Source organism: Jaculus jaculus, chromosome 1, assembly GCF_020740685.1.
Source record: "Jaculus jaculus isolate mJacJac1 chromosome 1, mJacJac1.mat.Y.cur, whole genome shotgun sequence".
In the NCBI taxonomy this organism is placed as follows: Eukaryota; Metazoa; Chordata; class Mammalia; order Rodentia; family Dipodidae; genus Jaculus; species Jaculus jaculus.
In genome coordinates this window covers 239,732,798-239,753,091 of record NC_059102.1, presented here as the reverse complement: position 1 = coordinate 239,753,091, position 20,294 = coordinate 239,732,798, and the positions used below count along the sequence as shown (strand labels likewise).

General features: G+C 47.4%; 1 protein-coding gene across 1 annotated transcript in view; it reads right to left on the bottom strand.

The window, feature by feature from the left end:
- Positions 1-499: 499 nt before the first annotated feature.
- Slc6a2 (solute carrier family 6 member 2) overlaps positions 500-20,294 on the bottom strand; it is a 43,629-nt gene continuing 23,834 nt past the window's right edge. Inside the window, exons 4-14 of the mRNA XM_004664867.2 lie at positions 18,604-18,742; positions 10,295-10,429; positions 10,083-10,186; positions 8,825-8,949; positions 7,022-7,134; positions 5,797-5,925; positions 5,272-5,371; positions 4,202-4,302; positions 3,609-3,776; positions 1,793-1,864; positions 500-1,250 (exon numbers count right to left, since the gene is read on the bottom strand). Of these exons, the coding sequence (XP_004664924.1) occupies positions 1,227-1,250; positions 1,793-1,864; positions 3,609-3,776; positions 4,202-4,302; positions 5,272-5,371; positions 5,797-5,925; positions 7,022-7,134; positions 8,825-8,949; positions 10,083-10,186; positions 10,295-10,429; positions 18,604-18,742 (1,210 nt within the window). The 3' untranslated portion in view covers positions 500-1,226. The remainder of the gene's footprint in view (positions 1,251-1,792; positions 1,865-3,608; positions 3,777-4,201; positions 4,303-5,271; positions 5,372-5,796; positions 5,926-7,021; positions 7,135-8,824; positions 8,950-10,082; positions 10,187-10,294; positions 10,430-18,603; positions 18,743-20,294) is intronic.

Genomic DNA, 20,294 nt, shown 5'->3' with positions numbered 1-20,294 from the left:
AGGCCCGTGTGCTGAGGTTCCCAGAAGAGGGCATTGCACGTGTTTGTGGACAGTAAAGAACTGTGGCAGTTGCTGGGCGTGGTGGTGCACGCCTTTATTCCCAGCACTCGGGAGGCAGAGGTAGGAGGATCGCCACCCTGAGTTCAAGGCCACCCTGAGACTATACAGTTCCAGGTCAGCCTGGACTAGAGCGAGACCCTACCTTGAAAAATCAAAAAAACAACAAACAAACAAACAAAAAGCCTGTGGCAACCTGTCAGCTTGCCCTCAGACACCCATCTGACGCCATGAAAACATCAGAGATCGCTGTGATCAAGACACATCTGCCCTATGATGATTGCACGTCTGGCATCACAAAGGCCCTTTCAAAACCTCCAGAAACCGCCCACGTGCATGACATAGTAAGACCCGCATGTGGCCATGGCAGCTGTGGCTTGCCCCCCAGCCTCTACCAGCTTACCTGGCTCATCTGCACAGAACCCCCCCCCCCCCCACTGTGGTTTACCTACATTCATCCCCTGGGATCCATGGTTAGGGACCATCTGAATACCAGAGCCAGGGGAATATTCTAGAACTCACCATAAATAAGCTCAGGTTAACTAGAAAATGAAGTAGGAGTGCTTCCGCTCAAGATTTCCCAAAGCATCTATATATGCTGACTTCATTTTAGGGATAAATAAATTCAAACTCCCAGACAGAGGCTCAGACATCACTGTGTCAACTGGGGTAGGCAAGAAAGGGATGGCCTGTGCAACCCCGCTTCTCACACCAGACCCAGCTGGGCTTTTGTTGGGTTTTTGGTGCCTGACCAAAAGTCCATCCTTTCTCAGATTTGGTGAAATGAGGACTTCTTCCGTGGTCTGAGGTGCAAGCAAACGTGGGAGGGGATTCTGCCTGAGCCATGGGCTTCAGTACAGTGGGCTCCCCATGTGGCGAGGCTTCCCTCAAACCAAGCATTCCAGAAGTTAAGTTTCCTCCTGCCCGCTTCCTCCTGTCCTCCTCTCCCCGGAGGCTCACCAGTCCTCCCCGCTCACAGCCCGCAGGCTGGCTGAACTGAAGGTGAACAAAAACCGGAGTCACGGAATCATTGGTAACTGGGGAAGAAGAAGGGAAGTGGGAAGGGAGTCTTCCAGGAGAGCAATCCCAAAGCAGCGTCCGGGTGGGAGTGAAGCACATGTCTCTGACGTGGACGTTGGCACGTGGGTTCCTCTTCCTCGGGACCAGGGTCAGATGGCCAGCCAGTGTCGCAGCTGCACAGAGAATGAGTCCATGATGTTGGGGCCAGTGGCAAACAGGGACCAAGAGGACAGGAAGCACATAGCTGTCCCTTCCTGACCTTGAGTATGGGTGGGTGGATTCCTTACTTATCCGTGAGGCCAGACAATGAAAATGAACCTTCTGGAAGGAGGAGGCTCTCCAGGAGCATCCTCACCCTCTAATCCTAGCATTTTAAGGGGAAAGGCAGGGCTTAGGTTAACTCCATGTTACAGCTCTTTCTTCGAGATAGGACATCCTTGGCCTAGTGTAATTGACAACTAGAGGTAGAATAAGATCTTGGGAAATTTCCAGCATTTGGATTCCCAGGAGCACAGAGCAAAGGGGAGAGGGGAAGGAGAAGGCAGACTACAGGCTTCTCTCCTTAACCACCTCGTCACTTCAGCCGCCTGGATGGCAGCTAGCTGCTACCAAGGATTTTCTTGACTGTGCTCCTGCGTGGGGCACACACCAAGAGCAGCTACACTCCATCCCACACCCCTCCAACGCCTCAACCCATAGTCCAGGCTACATCTACCTGGAACTGCCTGACATCCCGCTGGGCCACCAGGTGGTGCTCATTCTCCGGTGTGATGCCATAAGCCAGCCTCTGTTGACAATAGAGAAGGGGTGGGATGCTCAGTTGGGCCAGGGAAACCCTCCCAGTATCCCAGGTGACACCTGCTGTTACTGGCCTGAAGGCTCTTGGAGATCTCCAAAAGACACCTCCACTGTTGTTTCAGTTATTGATCAGACACTGAGCCATGCCCTCGCGGCCCAGAGTGAAGGATTCCACAGTCAGCTGCTGGGAGAGCTAGCAGCCCATGTCAGGGGCTGGCACCAAGCAATCATGGGTTCATTTCAAATTAGAATTGGAGAAAGTGGACCTGCTGGACCTATACAAGACCAGTGAGACCTCCCTCCCAGTGTACAGACATATGCATGGCCTTGGGGTACATGCTCTGAATCAGGGACTGGCCACAATGCCATGGGCAACCTCCTCCCCACTCAAAGGGTGATGATGAAAAGGACTCAGCCCTGGTTTCCGCTGACCATGAATTCTCCCAGCAGCTCAGGGCAGAGACTCCCTAACTTGGGGACTTCGGGAACAGGAAACATTTGGTAGGGAATAGAGTGAAGGATGCAGGCACCTCTCTGCATTCTTGTTCTGTCCATCTGTTTCATTAGAATGTGGTTCTCACCTTTGATTCCAGAACTCAGGAAGCTGAGGTAGGAGGATTGACATAAATTTGAGATGAGACTGGGCTACACAGTCAGTATGGGATAGACTGAGACCTGGATTCAGCGAAAAACAGTGTAGTGTTTTGATTTAGGTGTTCCCCATAAACTTAGGTGTTCTGAAAGCTAGATTCCCAGCTGATGGAGATTCAGGAATTAATGCCTCCTGGAGGCAGTGTATTGTTGGGGGTGGGCTAATGGGTGTTGTAGCCAGTGTCCCCTTGTCAGTGTTTGGCACACTCTCCTGTTCCTTTTGTCCATCTGATGTTGGCCAGGGGGTGATGTGCACTCACTGCTCATGCCATCATGTTCTCCTGCCATCACAAAGCTTCCCTTTGGACCTGTAAGCCCAAATAAACCTTTTTCCCCCACAAGCTGCTCTTGGTCGGGTGATTTCTACCAGCAATGCAAACCTGACCGCAACAAACAGTGACTAGATTTGAGGGACTGAGGGGGACATGGCTCAGTCCATGACTTGTCTGTCAGGCACAAGGGCCTGGCTTCAAGTCCCAGTACCACTACCAAAAGAAAAACCAAAAGTGCCTCCATGCAGGCAGGGATTTTTTTTGTCTAGTGCTGAGAATACTTCTTGGCACACATTAGGTGCTGAAATGGTACTTGTCAAGTAAGTGGACAGAGTTAAGGAATGAGATCTTTGCTTTTCAGAGATTTAGTTCCAGCAATGGGAAGGTCATTGTTACAGTGTATATGTGTGTACAACACATATATGCAGAAGAGGAAAATTCATTTCTGAGAGCTCTGGTCTAGGCTATACAGATCATCACGATTAGGAAAGATGGTCAGATGGCAGTGGGCTTGGTCAGGGAGAGATGGGACATCTGCGGATGACGCACTTTAGGCAGGTCACAAGAGCAACAGTAGGACCCGCAGGTAGTACGCACTGAGCATCTCCCCCGGGCCAGGCATTGTGCTCACACTAGAGTGTGTTTCCCTCTACAGTTACACGGTACTATTCTGAGGTCACAGATATGAAAACCAAGGCTCAATGTGGAGAATCACTTGGCCAATGAGGTGGGTCTGTCCTCTGTTTCTTCTCTCAACTAGTAGGCATGCCGCCTCTCACCCCAGCCCCCAAAGGCTGGCCCAGGACTCACCTCCCGGAAGGATCCTTGCGTACGGAGGAACTTGTAGATGACGTAAGCAGGTACCAGAACCATGGACGAGAGGGCGATACTCCACCCAACCCAGTTGGCCCAGGATGGGAAAACGTAGTCATCATAGGTGAGTGGCTTGAAATTGATGATGCTGACCACCACCACAAACTAGGAGGAGGGGTGGAGGGAGGGGAAAGGAAAGGAAGATGGAGAGGAGAGTGACAGAAAGGCCAAGGAACCCGGAAAGGCAGAAGAGGAACAATGAGACGATTGTAGGCGGACAGAATAGGGAAAGAAAAGAGGAAGCATTCAAGACACAAATAACAGCGCACGTGCAGGGAGGCAGAGACAACAGGGGACACAAAAAGGTATAAAGTGACTTTGAAACCAGCACCATGGAGCCCCAGGCTGGGGATCCACTAAGATGGCAGCTCACTGTGGTATCAATAGGCTGAACATCCCAAGAGTTCCATGTTCGTGATCAGGGGTCCTAGATCCCAGTGCCTCCTCCTCTGAGGGATGAATACACCCACCGTCCCCTCCCTGCCCACAGCCACCCTAGCCCCAGAGCTCCCCGGCCACACGCCACACACCAGGAGGAAAGCAGGGCTGACAAACTTCCAGCACAGTCTCCAGTACAGGCCCGGCTTGAATCCCATCATCTGCTGGATGTCGTTGCTGAACCTGTCCACACCTGTGAGAACAAAGGGCGAGACTGTCACAGAGATAACCCTCCAATATACCACAGGACCTGGGGCCTCCCTGGATGTCCTTGCGTGTGGGAGGCTTTGTACTAGTGGACAGCAGGGCAGTGGGACAGAATACTGACCCTCTGGAGTGAGGGAGTCCTGGTATGGAGGACTTTGATGATGCTAAATAAGGAAGGAGACAGACCTGGGGACAGCGCTGCCTTTCATGTGCCAGTCTACTGAGAGAGTAGGGCTTCCTGACTTCCGTGAGAAGAAGAGAGGACTGTTCCAGGCTGTAGAGCCACACTGTTTTTGCGAAAGCCTAGCTCTTTCCTCTTGCTTATTTTTCCTCTGCAAAGAACTGTCCACAGTCACCCCACCATATGCATATGCATATGTACAGCCTGGACTACAGTCTGACAGACATGTCCAGGCCGTCCCACCAAAATCTCTGCAGGAAAGAGTAAGCGCTCAATTAAACTACTTGGTCCATCTATGGAGAACATGAACAATCACAGCACATTGGACAATTTGTCTAGAATGAGTTGAGCAGATTAAAAATAATGTATCAATTTCAGGATGAATTTCAGACCAACAAAACACTCAATAGAAGTAGGTTTGCATGTAATATTTGGGTCATATTTATACTAATAAACCACGTTCACGTTGAACTGCACACCCTGTGTTTTGTTTGCTCAATCCTGGCAGCTACACTGGCATGACTGCACAGCTTGCTCTGGGTTTCTCTTCAGATACGGACACAGGGTACCCCTGAGGTCCTTGCGGCCTCCTGTTGAGGGACCTTGTGCACAGATGAGCTGAGGGTTAGGGAGACTTATTTCCAATATGTGATCTGCTCACCCCTATAAGTCGAAGTAGCTACCCTGGAAATGAGAAGCCCTTTCCCATCTCCAGGTCAAAAAGGCTCCAGGAGCACAGGGGACTGAGGCTTGGCCATACATACACTCACGTACCATAAAACCAGGAAACTCCAATGGCTTCCATGAGCACAGCAAAGAGGATGGAAGTACCCGCCGCAAAGGTGTCCAACAAAGTCAGCACATAAATTCCACCCTAGGACATGGAGAAAAAGGGTCTGGGGCCATCTTTGGTGTAAATGGCCACCAACCGTGGTGACGATCCAATCTTACCTGCATCCTGTTCCATATGCTCGAAGCCCTGCTGAAGAGCACAGGGCTGTGGTGCTGAGTGCGTGCCCATGCAGGAGCCAGTGGCTCTAAGAGTGTGTTTATAGGACGGGATGGTTTCGCTGCTCATAAACCAGTCAGCAGTGAATAGAGTCGCTTAGACATTGTCAGCCCCAGAAGTGAAAGGAGACAACAGAGGATCTACCTGAGTGCTAGACCACATGGTTTAGGGTAGTGGGACCACCCCCTCCCCCCCCCTGCCCACCCCAGCTCCAAGGCTGGGAATGTCTTGCTTTATTGCAGCATAGCTGTAGAAAGCTCCAGACGACCCCATGCCCAGCCCTGGCTCACCTTGGTTATGCAGAACAGGGCCAGAAGGAAGGTGCTGGTGGAGACACCAAATGTGAAGAGCTTCCGGTGTCGCTTCAGGATCTTGAAGTCATCTGCCAAACCTGTGATGACAGCCTCCATGCCTCCCATCTGGAGGGAACCAGGCGAGAGTTGAGTAGGAATGAATGGCTCCCTAGAGCTGAGTCTTAGCCCTGGATGCTTGGAGCTGCCTCCAGAAACTGATAGACAGAGCCTTCCTTTCTCCTAGTGCCTGCTGTCTTTCCTGCCCTGATTACAACCAAACTCAGAAGCTACATGGGAGGGTGAGCAGCTGACTCCTTTCTGCCCTCTCAACAGGTCTCTGACTCCTGGCTTACTCAGACTAAGTGGCACTGATGAGCAAAGGAGAGTGAAGAGAGAAAAATGTATTATCCAGGTGACACCTTTACATCTAAATAGACCCTTTAGAAATATGTACAAAAAAACTATGCAATATGAACTTCATGCCACCATTTGTGACAAGGGCTTTTTGATACCTTTCTAATTGCTAAACAAAGCAGTCACCTAAATTTCCAGACTTTGAGAGCCTCATATCACATAAGAAATTCCCTCTGAGCCACTGTTGTGACAGACAGGAAGCGTGCATGTCCCCTGCTCCTCTCTCCCTTTGCTAGACATTATTAATTGATAGCAGCATTCTAGGGGCAGAATCGGCCTCTGAATCCCTCTTAGCACACTGTTCTGACACATCCACTGAGTGACAGGCAGTGAGAGGAAAGCTATGGGCCAGCCCTACCCTAAGATATTGTATGTATAAAGGAGGACACAGGCATAAAAAGATGCCAGGAAACTCAATCTTGCATATGAGTAACATAAAATGAAGAATCTAAGAACCCAGTGATGGTCAGTTATTGATGACAAAATATAATGAATGGGAACATGCTTAGCTAGAGAACATTCTGTCTGTGTCCTTTCTGAATTCAGTCTCCCTGTCTGCAAGAGGAGAGTGTTGGGTTGGCTTATCAGACATGCATCCAGTTTGGATCTCTATGATACCATGGGGGGTTCCTAGCAGTTCCTGGCTTGGGTGGTGGTCTATCATTTTGATGGAGAGCTCACTTTGTTGTTTGCACTGAAGTAGGGCCTTCAGAAACAGCTACTCTTCAGGGTCCCAATGATGAGAACTTCCGGCTAAGCACCAGGTGTGTGTTGGGAAGCAAGGGGTGTTCGGAGCAAGGTTACTCACTGAGCTGTCTAGGCCCAGAGCCAGGAGCATGATGAAAAACACGACAGCCCAGAATGTCGATCCTGACAGAGTAGAGATGGCTTCTGGATACAGGATGAACACAAGGCCAGCTCCTGTAAGAGACAGCAGGGCCTGATCAAATGGCTAGCACTCTCAAACAGCGCTGCAAATGGCGGGGGAACATTCTGGGGTCTAATCACCACTAGCCAGTCCTGAGACACTTAGTGACATGTGGGGAGCACAGATCAAGTGTTGGTCTGGATATGACTGATGACACCATGGTTCTCCTAGGTTATTATTTGGATCATTAATGTCCCCCAAGTGCCCTTGTGTCAAAGACTTTGTCTCCAACTTGGTGCAGTTGGAAAGTGGTAATGTTAAGAGATAGGGACATTCAGTCACTGAGGACATACTCTTACAGGAGACACTGGTACACTAGCCACATTCCCTTTAATGTACCCCCAGCCATAGGGATTCCTCTTATGGATTCCTCTTCTGGAGGGTGCCCCGTCCATGTGGTCCCCAAATTATGTGCTGCCCCATCATAAGCCCAAAGCAACCAACCATGGGCTAAAACCTCCAAAATTATGAGCCTAGTCAGCCTGATCTCTCTATATAATGATTATCTCTGGTATTTCGTGATCAGAAAGCCAATGGACACTAACTGTGCATTAACGAGGCTGACTGCAAACAGCCAGGCGGACAGCAGTGCCTTACCTAGATCTCCTACACACCACGGGGGAGCACTCTGACTCTCAGATGCTCTGGCTCCTCCATTAGAAGCTGTCCCTTCCCAGGTCTCAGTGGTTTCATGGACATAATGGGCAGTGGAGAAGGACATAGGCTCCAGAGCCAGGCTGATTGTAGTTGAAGGATGACATCACTGCTCATGACCTGGGCGACCTTGGTCCACTCACTTACCCTGAGTTTCAGACCTCTTCACTCTTTTTTTAATTTTTTTTTATTTTTTAATTGACAACTTCCATAACAGTAAACAATATTCCATGGTAATTCCCTCCACTTTCCCCTTTGAAACTCCACTCTCCATCACATTCCCTCCCCCTCTCAATCAGTCTCTCTTTTATTTTGATGTCAGACCTCTCACTCTTAATGGAAATCTATTAACACTTGCCACCTTGTGGAAACTCAGTGAAGAGATGCTACCACGGAATGAACATGGTTTGTCCCCACTGAAAACTCATGCTCAGGCATGGTCTCCAACATGGCAACATGAAGTTTGGGGACCTTATAGAGGTAACTTAAGCTTGTTGGCATGACTGATGCTTTTCTTTCAGCAGTTCTTACTTTCCATGGGCTGGGTTGGCTTTAGGAGAACAGGTTGCTGTGAAACAAGCCTGGACTACATTTTTGACTTAACACAGGAATTTCTTCTTCTGTTTCACAGGATGAGCAGCAAGTGGTCCGTACCAGATGACTAGCACCTAACAGGTTCCATGCTCTGGACTTCTAGAGGTGTACGCTAGCTAAACTCCTGTTATGTCAAAGTCACTCGGCCCCAGGGATGTTTCTGTGACAATAAAAACATAGACTAAGGCATATGCCAAGTGCTCAGCACAGGGGCTGGTGCAGAACGGGCACCCCAAGATCTATGCCTCCTAGGCTGACTTAGAGGACTCAGGGTGGCCAGGAATGCTCACCGATGACCTCCAGGGAAAGCTCATCTGTTGGGCAGTTCAGAAGCCTTTAGAGCCAGTGAGCAGTCCTGTAGCCACCAGAGGTCAACTGCACAGCCAGCCCAACCTCACCTCCTTTGGCTGAGGCCGAAGTGATCTGGCCACTCACCTTCAGTGGCGACGTCCTCGATATTGACCTTGTGTTCGTGGGCCATGTACCCGAGAATAGAGAAGATAGCAAACCCAGAGATGAAGCTGGTGACACAGTTGATGGTGCTGGTCAGCAGGGCGTCCCTGGTGGAGAGAGATGCTGCTGGTTCAATTCCACTTTGCTCCGCCCTCATCTCTACCGATGGCCCACTGACTCTTTGTACATTAAGCAGTCTGGATCCAGCCTTAAGAGACATCCCTCCTTTCCACTGACTTGCTGTATATGGACCCCAGCACCTCACTATCACTACCACCTGTTGGCTCAGTGAATAGGTAGTTTATGGGCAGGATGGTTTGACACCAGAAGCAGCTGTCAAGCTCTTGGGGAATGGATCAGCACCCTCCTTCTTTAGTCAACCTTTCATGGCTTCGATGCTGGATGCTAAGATGATCTGCCCTTCCTTCCTGCATTATTTCTCATGGTGCCTAGAGTATGCTCTGAGCAAACCAGACAAGGCAAGGTGCCAGTCCACAAACACACCACCTCCCTGTCTTCGCTTATGCTGCCCCCACCCCATGTCATATCTGCCTGCTGTCATCTCACCTGGCATTCCAGGTTCACTCCTACGTTATTTCTGGCACCCTATTAAGGGGAAGGTCACCCCATTTCCTTATATCTCTAAAACCTCTCCTGTTGGAGTGCCTCCCTTCTACTTTTGTTTTTACTAGAAACACAGTGATTCTGCCTTATGCCTTAAATGATGTGATAGAGGGTTCCAAAGCGTGGCCCAGGCTGAAGCCCAGATAGCACTGGGTCTGCAGGAAACAGCATCAAGTGCTTAGTGATTCAGGCTAGAGCTGGTCTTCTGACTCCCCACCTGTCCTGCAATTTTACCTGTGTCCCAGCTGGCTCCCACCAGCTTACTTATTCCACCACTGCCCGCCTGAGCACGTGACGGGCAGTCAGGCAGCCCCACCTCTTCTGGAAGCCACCCCATGCTCCTCTGTCCCAGTGACCCATTTCCATGTCTCCTGGAGCTAGGGACTTGAACTCTTCCAGCTGTATAACTTACAACCTAAAGGGCATCCTGGAATGAAATGCACACCTCAGGACCCCATAGGCCACAGAGTTTGCAGAATGCCCAGGATGATCCTCAAGAAGAAAGTTTGGCTCATCCAAAGATAGGTGGTTTCCAGACCAGACAAAGCTCTCTTTTCATCCCCACCTGGGCCAAGTGCCAGGATTCAGCTTTCCCGAACTTTGGGGAGAAACTTACCTGTAACAGTTGTTGTCAAATTTGTTGTAACTGGCAAATGCAATCAAGACTCCAAATCCAGCCCCCAAAGAAAAAAATATCTGAGTTGCAGCATCAATCCATACCTGAAACCAGCAGACGAAAGCTGTTACCCTCTGCCGCATATAGGATTGGACCCCTTCACTGCCCCTGGGAACCCGCCCTCCAGCCACTGGGCCTTAGCAGACACTCACCGTGGCCTCTTTGAGGCGGTAGAAGTCGATGTGCAGGTAGGCATTGATGCCGTTAGAGGCGCCAGGAAGGGTGACACCGTGGACCAGGAGCACAAACAGCACGAAGTAAGGCAGCGTGGCTGTGATCCACACAACCTGGGCAATGGACAAGCCGGCAGTGAGAGCTTTGCTCTGCTGGGACCCATGGAGGTATTAGGATATATGGTCCTTTCCAGCCATGCCCCTCCGCCCTCCACGACCAGCTTTCCTTCTCCCAGTGCTACAGCCACGTAATCCACTTCCAGGCCAGGTCCTGCCTAAGCACATCGTAGACAGAGTCAGAAAGCTCCATCTGCTCTGGAAGCCACCCCACGCCCCTCTGACCCCATGACCCACTTCCGTGGTCTCATAGTGCTAGGAACTCCAACTTTCCCAGCTATATACCTTACATCCCAACAGGCATCGTGGAGGGGAATGTGCCGCAGCATTCACAGAATGCCTAGGATGATTAAATCCCGGGGAGAGAGCAAACAGACCCGGGGCTCCCTGGAGAAGCTCAGAACTGAGTGAGTCAGTCACATGGAGAATAGGGCTGAGACAGAAGCTAGGGTATCCCAGGCCCTGATGCCTCCCTGGCATCTAAGCTGCCTTGTTTGACACCCTCAGACTGCTTCAGGTTGACAGCAGCATACCTGTCCTCGCCCTCTGCTTCCTGCTGGTGTTGCCCCGTCAAGACCATGGGCACCGTGGGCAGGACGTGGCTGCTGCGCTCATCTTGTAGGAAGAGTTGAAAATTTTCGGTACCTGTTCCTCTTTGTTTTCCACATCACCCCCCTGCCCCTTGTTGCCTCCCCTTCTCCTCTGTTATCTTTTCCATTTTGCATTTTTTCCTCTTTTTCTAAGGATCAAACCCAAGGACTTATGGATGCTAGGCAAGCACTCTACCACTGAGCTACCTTTTTGGCCTTGCAAGACAGGGCCTCTCTTTTATGCTAGACTTGAGCTCGTGATCCTCTTGCCTCAGACTCCCACAGGCTGGGACAAGTGTGTACCACAATGCTCAGTTTCCCTGTGTTGCTGCACCTTTATGCAAGTTCATCTTCCCAAGCCAGTGCTAAAGAAGGCATGTGGCTGAGTAGAAAGTAGACTCCCTGGCCATTCTCCATCTTCGTACAAGCAGATTGGGACCAAGACAAAGTAGCTTTTTCAGACTAAAATGATACATCTCATGTCTTGTTTTCATCCTTCACTCATTGTTTAAACTCTTTGCTATCCATGAGAAAGCTTCCATGGAGTTACGTGTAAAAATGCAAAAGTTTAGTCATGGGGTTTCTTTTCTTATTTTATTTTAGACACACACACACACACACACACACACACACACACACACACACAGAATTGGCTCACTAAGGCCTCAGCCCCTGCAACTGAACTCCAGGCACTTCTGCCACCTAGTGGGCATGTGAATTCTTGCACTTTCCTCACATTTGTGCGTCTGACTTAAGTGGGATCTGGAGAGTCAACCATGGGCCCTTAGGCTTCACAGGGAAGTGACTTAACCACTAAGCCATCTCTCCAGCCCTTTTTTATTTTAGAGAGAGATGGAATTTCTTGTTTAAGTGGTCTGAGGTGGGGCCTCAGCTCTAGGAGCTTTCAAAATGTTCCCAATAGAGATTCATGAACATCCAAGGTTAAGCCATTACTACAAGCAGATATATCTGTGGGCAGCATTGCAGAGAAACAGTCCTCCAAACAGAGTATCAAGCCAAGGCCTGGTGGTCAGGCCCAAGGAAGACTCAGCCAAGATATGAGAGGTCACATAACTCAAGGACCAGGTGGGTCCTCCCCCAAAGCTTTTGCACTCAGTATACAAGCCCAAGATTTGCCACACATCTCTCGAGGGAAAATGGAAGCCTTGAAACAGGACTGAGGGTAAAGATTTGGTCAAATATGGGCTTAAAACAAACAACAATTAAAATATGAAAAAATAATAAAGTCATATATTTTTCATGCCTATGTTTGGAGACTGAAATTTGTTCTCTTTCTTTCCATATTCCCCATGAGTCCCTTTGAAGAACATTTTTATATTTTTTAAGCATATCTATAGTACCTGGTACAGTTAGACTCTTGAATAAGTTTGCTGGATGAATGATTGGACAGTCATATAGATGAACCATTGGGTTATTAGACAGATGGGTAGATGGATGGTGGGAAGTTGGATGTGTATTTGGGCAGATAGTTAAATGGGTGGATGGGTAAGGTAAGCAGATGGTTAAGTGGAGGGATGGCCAGATGCAAGAGCAGATGAGTGATGCATTCGTCCCAAGAAGAATGGAAATATGAGCAAAGGAGATGAGTGAACCAGTGAGTCAGCGCACTGAGTAGACCCATCGGCGGTGGGTACATCTGACAAAACCAGAGTATGCTTCTCTGTTTTCTCATCCCTTCATTGGGACCTTCCACCTTTCTCTGGTTCTGTGAATATCTCTGTGAACATGGCCTTTGGCTCCTGTGTTCTTTGAAGAGGGGCAGAAATAGGAATGGCAAATGGACAAATTGGTATGCCCTTGAAAGTGATGCTGTCACATCTGGCTGGCCCCACATCAGTCTTGGATTCTAACTCCAAAACAGAGACAAATGGACTCAATCCTTGGCAACATACATAAGGAAGAGCTGTCATGCATCCTTGTCCTAACTGTTACAGTCCCCTACAACTCATGTCAACAGCTGCTGTCCAGCTGCACTGCCCGGCAGGCTGGGTGGGACCATGCTCCTCCCATCAAAACAGCATCCTGTGTTCTGACTCCAGAGACTCTCCCATGGGGTCTGGAGGTGGCCCTGCACTAGCCATGTGTGAGGTTCCAACGTAGATTCAATTTCCCCAAGGAACAATTAGGAGATGACAGAGCTCACGATGACGAGTCCACAATCAGAAAAAGGCAGCTTGTTTCGCCCATGTGCGTATGTTCAAAGCTAGCTCATCTGAGTCTTGTTCTCAGAATTGATAGCAGATGTGAGTTCAGCTGCCCAAGATCTTGTGTCAAAAGGGAGGCTCCTAGCTCACTCTTGCTCTTGCTTGTCCTTTATACACACTGGGCAAAGAGAAGGGACATTTGACCTTTGACCTCTTCTATCTCTATCTCGAACCTTTCTTATCTAGGAATTTCAACTTGTACTATCTGTATTACCACAAGAAGCTGGACATGGATACTTTTAAGCATGAAATAAAGAATAGCATATAAATCTGGGCATGGTAGAGCACACCTTTAATCTCAGCATGTGGGAGGCAGAGGTAGAAGGATCACCAAGAATTCAAGGCCAGGGCTGGAGAGATGGCTTAGCAGTTAAGTGCTTGCCTGTGAAGCCAAAGGACCCCGGTTCGAGGCTTGATTACCCAGGACCCACGTTAGCCAGATGCACAAGGAGGCGTACACGTCTGGAGTTCCTTTGCAGTGGCTGGAAGCCCTGGCGTGCCCATTCTCCCCCTTCCCCCTCTCTCTCTTTCACTCTCTCTCTGCCTCTTTCTCTCTCTGTCACTCTCAAGTAAATAAATAAAAATAAAACAAAAAAATTAAAAAAAAGAATTCAAGACCACCCTGAGACTACATAGTATATTCCATGTCAGCCTGGGCCAAAGTGAGACCCTGTCTCAGAAAACTTAAAAAAAAAAGAAAGGAAAAGAAAAAAAAAAAAAACCAGAATATCCATTCATTAGTCTTAGCAAGTGCTCTTAGTCCCTAAAGAAGGCAACTTTAAACTCAAACTCTTACCCACTTTGGTGTGTCTGTGAATAATTTCTGTGGTTCCATAACAGCAAATTCAAACCAGTGGAAGATCTTGAAAATGAGAAAAATCTTGGCCCATAAAAGGAAGAACTTTTGGATAGCTGAGCCCTTACTTGGCATGAACTGCCCAGGGGGATGTTAGCTCCTTCTCACTAAGGTGTGAAAGTCTCACCATGCATTTAGGTATTGAACAAAGGATGGTATTGGTCAAGAAGTCCATGAACCATCAGCACAGGCAACACGCAGATGCATTTCAGAAATGAAAATTTTCATCCCACACCACTGAATTAGACTTTCTCAAGAAGCAGCCAGAAGGCTGGAGAGATGGCCTAGCGGTTAAAGCATTTGCCTGCAAAGCCAAAGGACCCAGGTTTGATTCCCCAGGACTCACGTAAGCCAGATACACAAGGTGGCACATGTGTCTGGAGTTTGTTTATAGTGGATGAAGGCCCTGGCGTGCCCATTCTCTCTTTCTCTGTCTCTCAAATAAAATAAAATAATATTTTAAAGAAGCAGCCATGGATCTGAATTTCAACAAAGCCTGGAGGGGGATCTTCTCACACACTGCCCTTGGAGCAGCTGTGTTTGACTGGCTCTTTGTTCTTCTCTGACATGAGACTATAATCATTTAACTTCACCACAGCGAGACTGAATTAACTTCACTTATATGTACTTGGAATTTATGACCCTCTGAGCTGAGTTTCAATGACATTTTCCCTAACAATGAAGACAGTTTTATTTTAATTTTTTTTATACAAAAGCACTTATGGGGAATGGAGTATGCCCTAATGTTACTCGAGAAAACAACAAGTTATAAATATTTTAGCAAATGCATGGCCCATATGCAAATGATTTTTTTCAGTATAACCCGATCCAATCAAATCACTAAGGCAAGCCAGGACCAGCCTGTATTGACGCAGTAGTGGGAAGATTTGGCTAGAATTATGACTTGAATATAAGTTTTTTTTTTTTTTTTAAGGGAGAAAAAAAAAACAAAGCAAACTACCTGTTATTTAAATGTTTTACAGCTCAGATTTCCTTTGAACTGGTCTGACATTCTCTCTCCCCAAATCCATCATCTCTACTAGCATTCAAGGAATGGCCCATCTATCCCGGTCTCTCAAACCCAAAGGATGAGGTATGCAAAGAGGAGGTCCTCGTCACCTTGATTGATCTCTCAGGGAAGGGTAGCTTGAGTATTTTCAAAACTAAGCACAAATGTAAATAGTGTGGGTTGAGACTGAGGAGGTGAGGAGGACGTGAGGCTCTAGCAGAGCAAACACTGCTTCTGGCCTCCTCCTATCCTGAAGTGTTCGATGGCTCCCAACACAATTGTCACTGACTATGTGGTCTTGGGTAGCCTCTTTCCCCTGTTCAGACTATGCCCTGCCCTCACCTTCCCAGGATCCATGGAGTCAGCATCTTACCAAACATAGTCTTCACTTGTCAGAAGGAAAGTAAGTATATTTGTAATTCATTTCAAGCCCACTCTGTGACTTGAGGCCTACTAAGAAAAGGTTATGACCAGTTCATGGAAGAAATAAGAAACATTGTTGGTTTCTTAATGAGCCAGTTTATAGAAACAATTGAAAACAGGGCACAGGAATCGCCATAGTGAATCTAATTCTGGAAATATTCTCCTCATGTGTTGCATAGAACATCTGCCTGTGCAGGCACTAGAAAACTAGGGGACTTACACAAAATGTGGGTTGTGGCTTCAGTGGACACACAGAGGGGTGACTCACATTCCTCACTCTTTATGTGCCCATGTGGGAGACTTCCTTGATGTAACACTATGGTACAGATCCTCATTATGCTCTTCCTCCTGATTGTACTATGCTCCACCCTGCCTGTTCCTACTGATCTCATGGTAGTAACAGTCTCTGTGTAGGCAACTTATGCTCTGCTCTGGCCAAGTAGTAAATTAATTTGGGCAGTCTCTACCCCTTTTGGCAATGGCTGTGGGGAACTTAATCTTGGGCTGCAATAGTAGAAGGCTGCGGTGGCCCACACCCATCTTCTGCAATGCATCAGAGTAGGCTGATTTCCCACCAGGCCTCTGCAGAGGCCAGGAGAGGCCAGAGAACATTGGCAAGGCTGGGCTGGGGTTTCTGTGCCTTGGTGGCTTTGCTCACACAGTTTCTTCCAGTGGGAACCTCCTCTTTTCTCTCATTTCTACTCATGCCTAGTCCTACAGACCCAACACAGATGCCACGTCCTCCATAGCCTTCACAGACCCTAACAGTTGGAAGAGCTTCCTTTCTCATGAATGCAGCATCTTACACTTTTGGACCATGACCCATGGTAGGGAATACCTTCTATCTCAAGTCAAAGTACACATTAGCATACAGACTGATAACAGTGGAGCAAAACTCATAATATGGCTCGTATTTACTATGTGAAATACACTTATTGTCTAACTACTTCATTTTAAAAGATGTAACTGCCTTCTAAGTTAGTTTGACACAGTTGTGTATTACTAATAAAGTATATAACCTAACTACTTAATATGAAATTATTTCCAAAGTAAAATATAAAAGAAAAAAACTACATAATAGCAAGTATATGAAGTTTATTTAAAGGGGGATATACATGCATATCTCTTGATAGAATCAAAATACTGGAGATATTGGTTGACTCATAGCCTGTGAGGAATACACACATATTATAAGAGGAAAGAATCTGTTTTATATCTATTCTTATACCACTAATGTTAGTAGCACGTAGTAGGTATCCATAAATGTTTAATAAATTTGACTGATTTCATAAGAACACTTAATGAAGTCTTCTCAACTGATTTGACCATCCATCCTTTAATTGTTAAATAAATGGTTACTAAAGAATATTATGTACCAGGTTCTAGAAAGATTTTGCTCTACTCCAGAATTCCTCGCATCCCCAATCTGTATTTTGTTTGAGTCCTTCCTTAAGGCAGATCCTGTATCCCCAGGAGGCTATTAGTAAAGTCTACTTCTAGTTCTTGTTAGATTCCATTCCCACTGCCTGTCAGGTCCTTGACCCTACCTTTGTTCTCAAGGGCATTACCAAGAACTCTAAAATACTACAGAGAATTACTTTCCAAAATCAGTTGCTTAATAAAGTTTATCTCATACTCATATCTATCTGATTATAGTAGATAATTGACTTGTGACCCATGCTGATTTCACACCTATGTCTAGTCACCTTGCATGAGAGCTCTGGGCTTTACCACAGGACTTCTCATGGCCACTGGGACAATAGCAAGCATGATGCAAGCAGAGACTGGAAGTATAGCTCTGCACTCGGGGTCTTGTCTGATTTAACATGCTCTGGGAAGTAGGATGCCAGCAAGATGCAAGATGCCCAGGCTATAGACAGACACTATCTGGAAACAATCCAAGGTGCTCTGGATTGTGAGTTCCAACTGTGCCCTGAGTGAGTGCTAATGGCCAGCACTGTGTATACATCATCTATGATGTTCCTGTCTAGACAAACCCCATATATGTGCCCCAGACAATATCACACAAAGCAGAAGAACCACCCAGCTGATCCTAGTCAACTCCTGGAGTTGTGAGGCATAACAAAATGGTTGCTATTTTAAGTCACTACAGATTGGGGTGGTTTGTAGCATAACAATATCTAATCAAAGCATTTAAAGGAACATGATCTAGCTATTTCCTCATTAATACCCAAGAAGGTTTAAGAGGGGGAGGTTGTTGTACCCATGCTCTTCCTCAGGCTAAGAATAAACCCACATAACTCCCCGAGAGAGGTGACTACAAGGGGAGTCATCAACCAAGGTCAAAATGTCACTTTAAGACTGGTCCTCATTGGTTGTCTAACCTTGTATTTTTCCCTCCTAAGCACCCAATCCTTGGTTACACTCAGCACTGAGAGGAAGTAAATGACACAGCAAACATCTACTTTCTGGAGCATTCTTTTTTACTCAAGCATTCAGAGTGAAGTGGGAGTTTACTGATTTTATAGTAAAGCAAATGGTCACATTCTGTAGAAGAAGGCAACACTCACATGGAGCCATGGGTGAGAATTTAAATTTATTTTAACCTTATTTACTTATTTATTTGTCTGTTTATTTGAGAGAGAGAGAGATGGGCACACCAGGGCCTATCTGAAAACAAATTCCAGACTCATGGCCACCTTGTGCCTCTGGCTTTATGTGAGCACTGGAGAATTTAGCCAGGGACCTTGGACTTTGCAGGAAAGCACCTTAAGTGCAGAGCCATCTCTCCAGCCCCTTAGGTGAGAATTTAAGATCTATCAATAGTTAGTGTAGGCTTTATTCCAATGCCTTAGGGGATGCCCCAGTCCCTGGTCAGTGCTTTTATGGAAATTTTGGAAGACAAGGATCAGGAAGTCTTACCTACTTGCGGCCCCTCACCTGCTAATGGGCAGATTTAGGCTTAGGGAAACAGTCCTTTGTTTTGTGGCCATCTTTCCAGCCCATTGTTGATGGCAGAGATGAGGGGGCAAAGTAGACTTTCTTTGGACCAACCACATTTCTTTTCGAGGCCAACCTAACAACTTAGAGAGAAGCAGAGGCATTACCTTTCCTGATGTCTTCACTCCTTTCCAGAGGCTGAAGTACAGGATGATGACGACAACCATCAGACAGAGCAGCAGCTGCCACTGCGGCAGGCCAATGTCATGGATTCCATCACTCTCATGTAGGTGCAGGACACCACGCCTGCGTGTAGGACAGGGAAGGGCATCAGGGACGATGACCTGGGCTGTGACCACAAGCCAACAAGTCCCCAAATGCACTGATGGTGACCAGACCCAGCCACGCTCCCTGACTCTGAGGCCCTGGCCATCATGTGGTGGCACTGGCTAGCCATGATCTGTACTCAGGATGCTTTCTGAAGTGCCACTCGCTGGTCCTGGGGGAGAAGTGGTAAGCCAGGGAATGTCTAGAACTCACATTCTGGCCCAGCAGTTCTCAGCAGGAAGAGAGGACAATGTACACACACACACACACACACACACACACACACACACACACACACACCACTCTGCCTCCCCCGGGAGCATATTTAACAATGTCTGAGATGTTTTTTTTTTTTTTAATGTGACCTAAAGGAACATGGTGACATTGGCATTTAGAAGATGAAGACTAAACATTCTACCATGTCCAGCGTAGGCTCCAACAGAGAATTATCTCACCCAGAAACGTCCCCATTTCTGAAGTTGAGAATGCCTTGTCTGGAGAGTGAGACCCAAGAATAAATATTTCTTCTTAGCTAGAGAAGCTAAATCTATATATTCTGTACTCTAGAAACTCCAGTCCTATTTACCCAACAGAAATTGTAAGTAGTCCACCCAGAACATGTTCTAAAGTGCTAATAGAAGGCCTTTTCCCTAAAACTCCCCAAATTGCAAAACACTTAACTAGCCATCACTATTACAATGACTGAATAGATTAAGCTATATTAGCAGGGTGGAGTATGGTACATCTGTCTCCATGGAGATGAGCCTCCACTACCCAATGCTGTAATTAACAAGACAGTCAGATGGGCGCTTTCTGTCTGACTCCATTCACAGAAAGTGTACAAGACACAACACGAATCCAAGGAATTAGAAGTCATCCTGGGCTGGAAGTGTGGATTACCACCTGCGGAGGGTCCCTCTTGTCATGCTCTGATTCCTGAGTCAGGTGCTGGTCCCATGGTGATGTTCAATTCCTGACCTGCACTTAGCTGGCCCTTGACGACTTTCACCTCTTTGTGCTATGTTATACTTCAGTAAAAAAGTGCGTTTTCTTAAAGCAATGAAAGAAAACAGAACAAGCATTCTGAGGGTTTGGGAAGATTGAGGTCCCTCATACAATACCATGGAATAAAAGTAGAATGGCAAACGCCATGGCCAATTTGCTAATTAGAATCTAATAAAAGTCAGAGTCTAGGTCAAATAAGGTCAGCTGATAAAAGAGTAGAGCAGGTCCCAAGTGGCAGAGTTTTTCTACAGGGGACAATCCCACATCCCTGCCATGACAAGCAAGCTGAAGAGGCAGTGCCTTGGTGCCGCCTTGGTCTGCAGCCACACCACTCAGGCCTCAAGGAGGGTCGGCTGTAGGCTGGCCTGTCTGAGCCTCGTGTACACTTGGGGAACTTCTGGCACATGGTCCCTATCTTAGTGGGTTTATATTCCTACATAGGAGGCAGCACTGAGTAAAAATCACAATAAAGGAAGTGGTTTGTGAGCTGTGGACCCCTGGAATGGTCTCTGCCCATCCCCCTTTG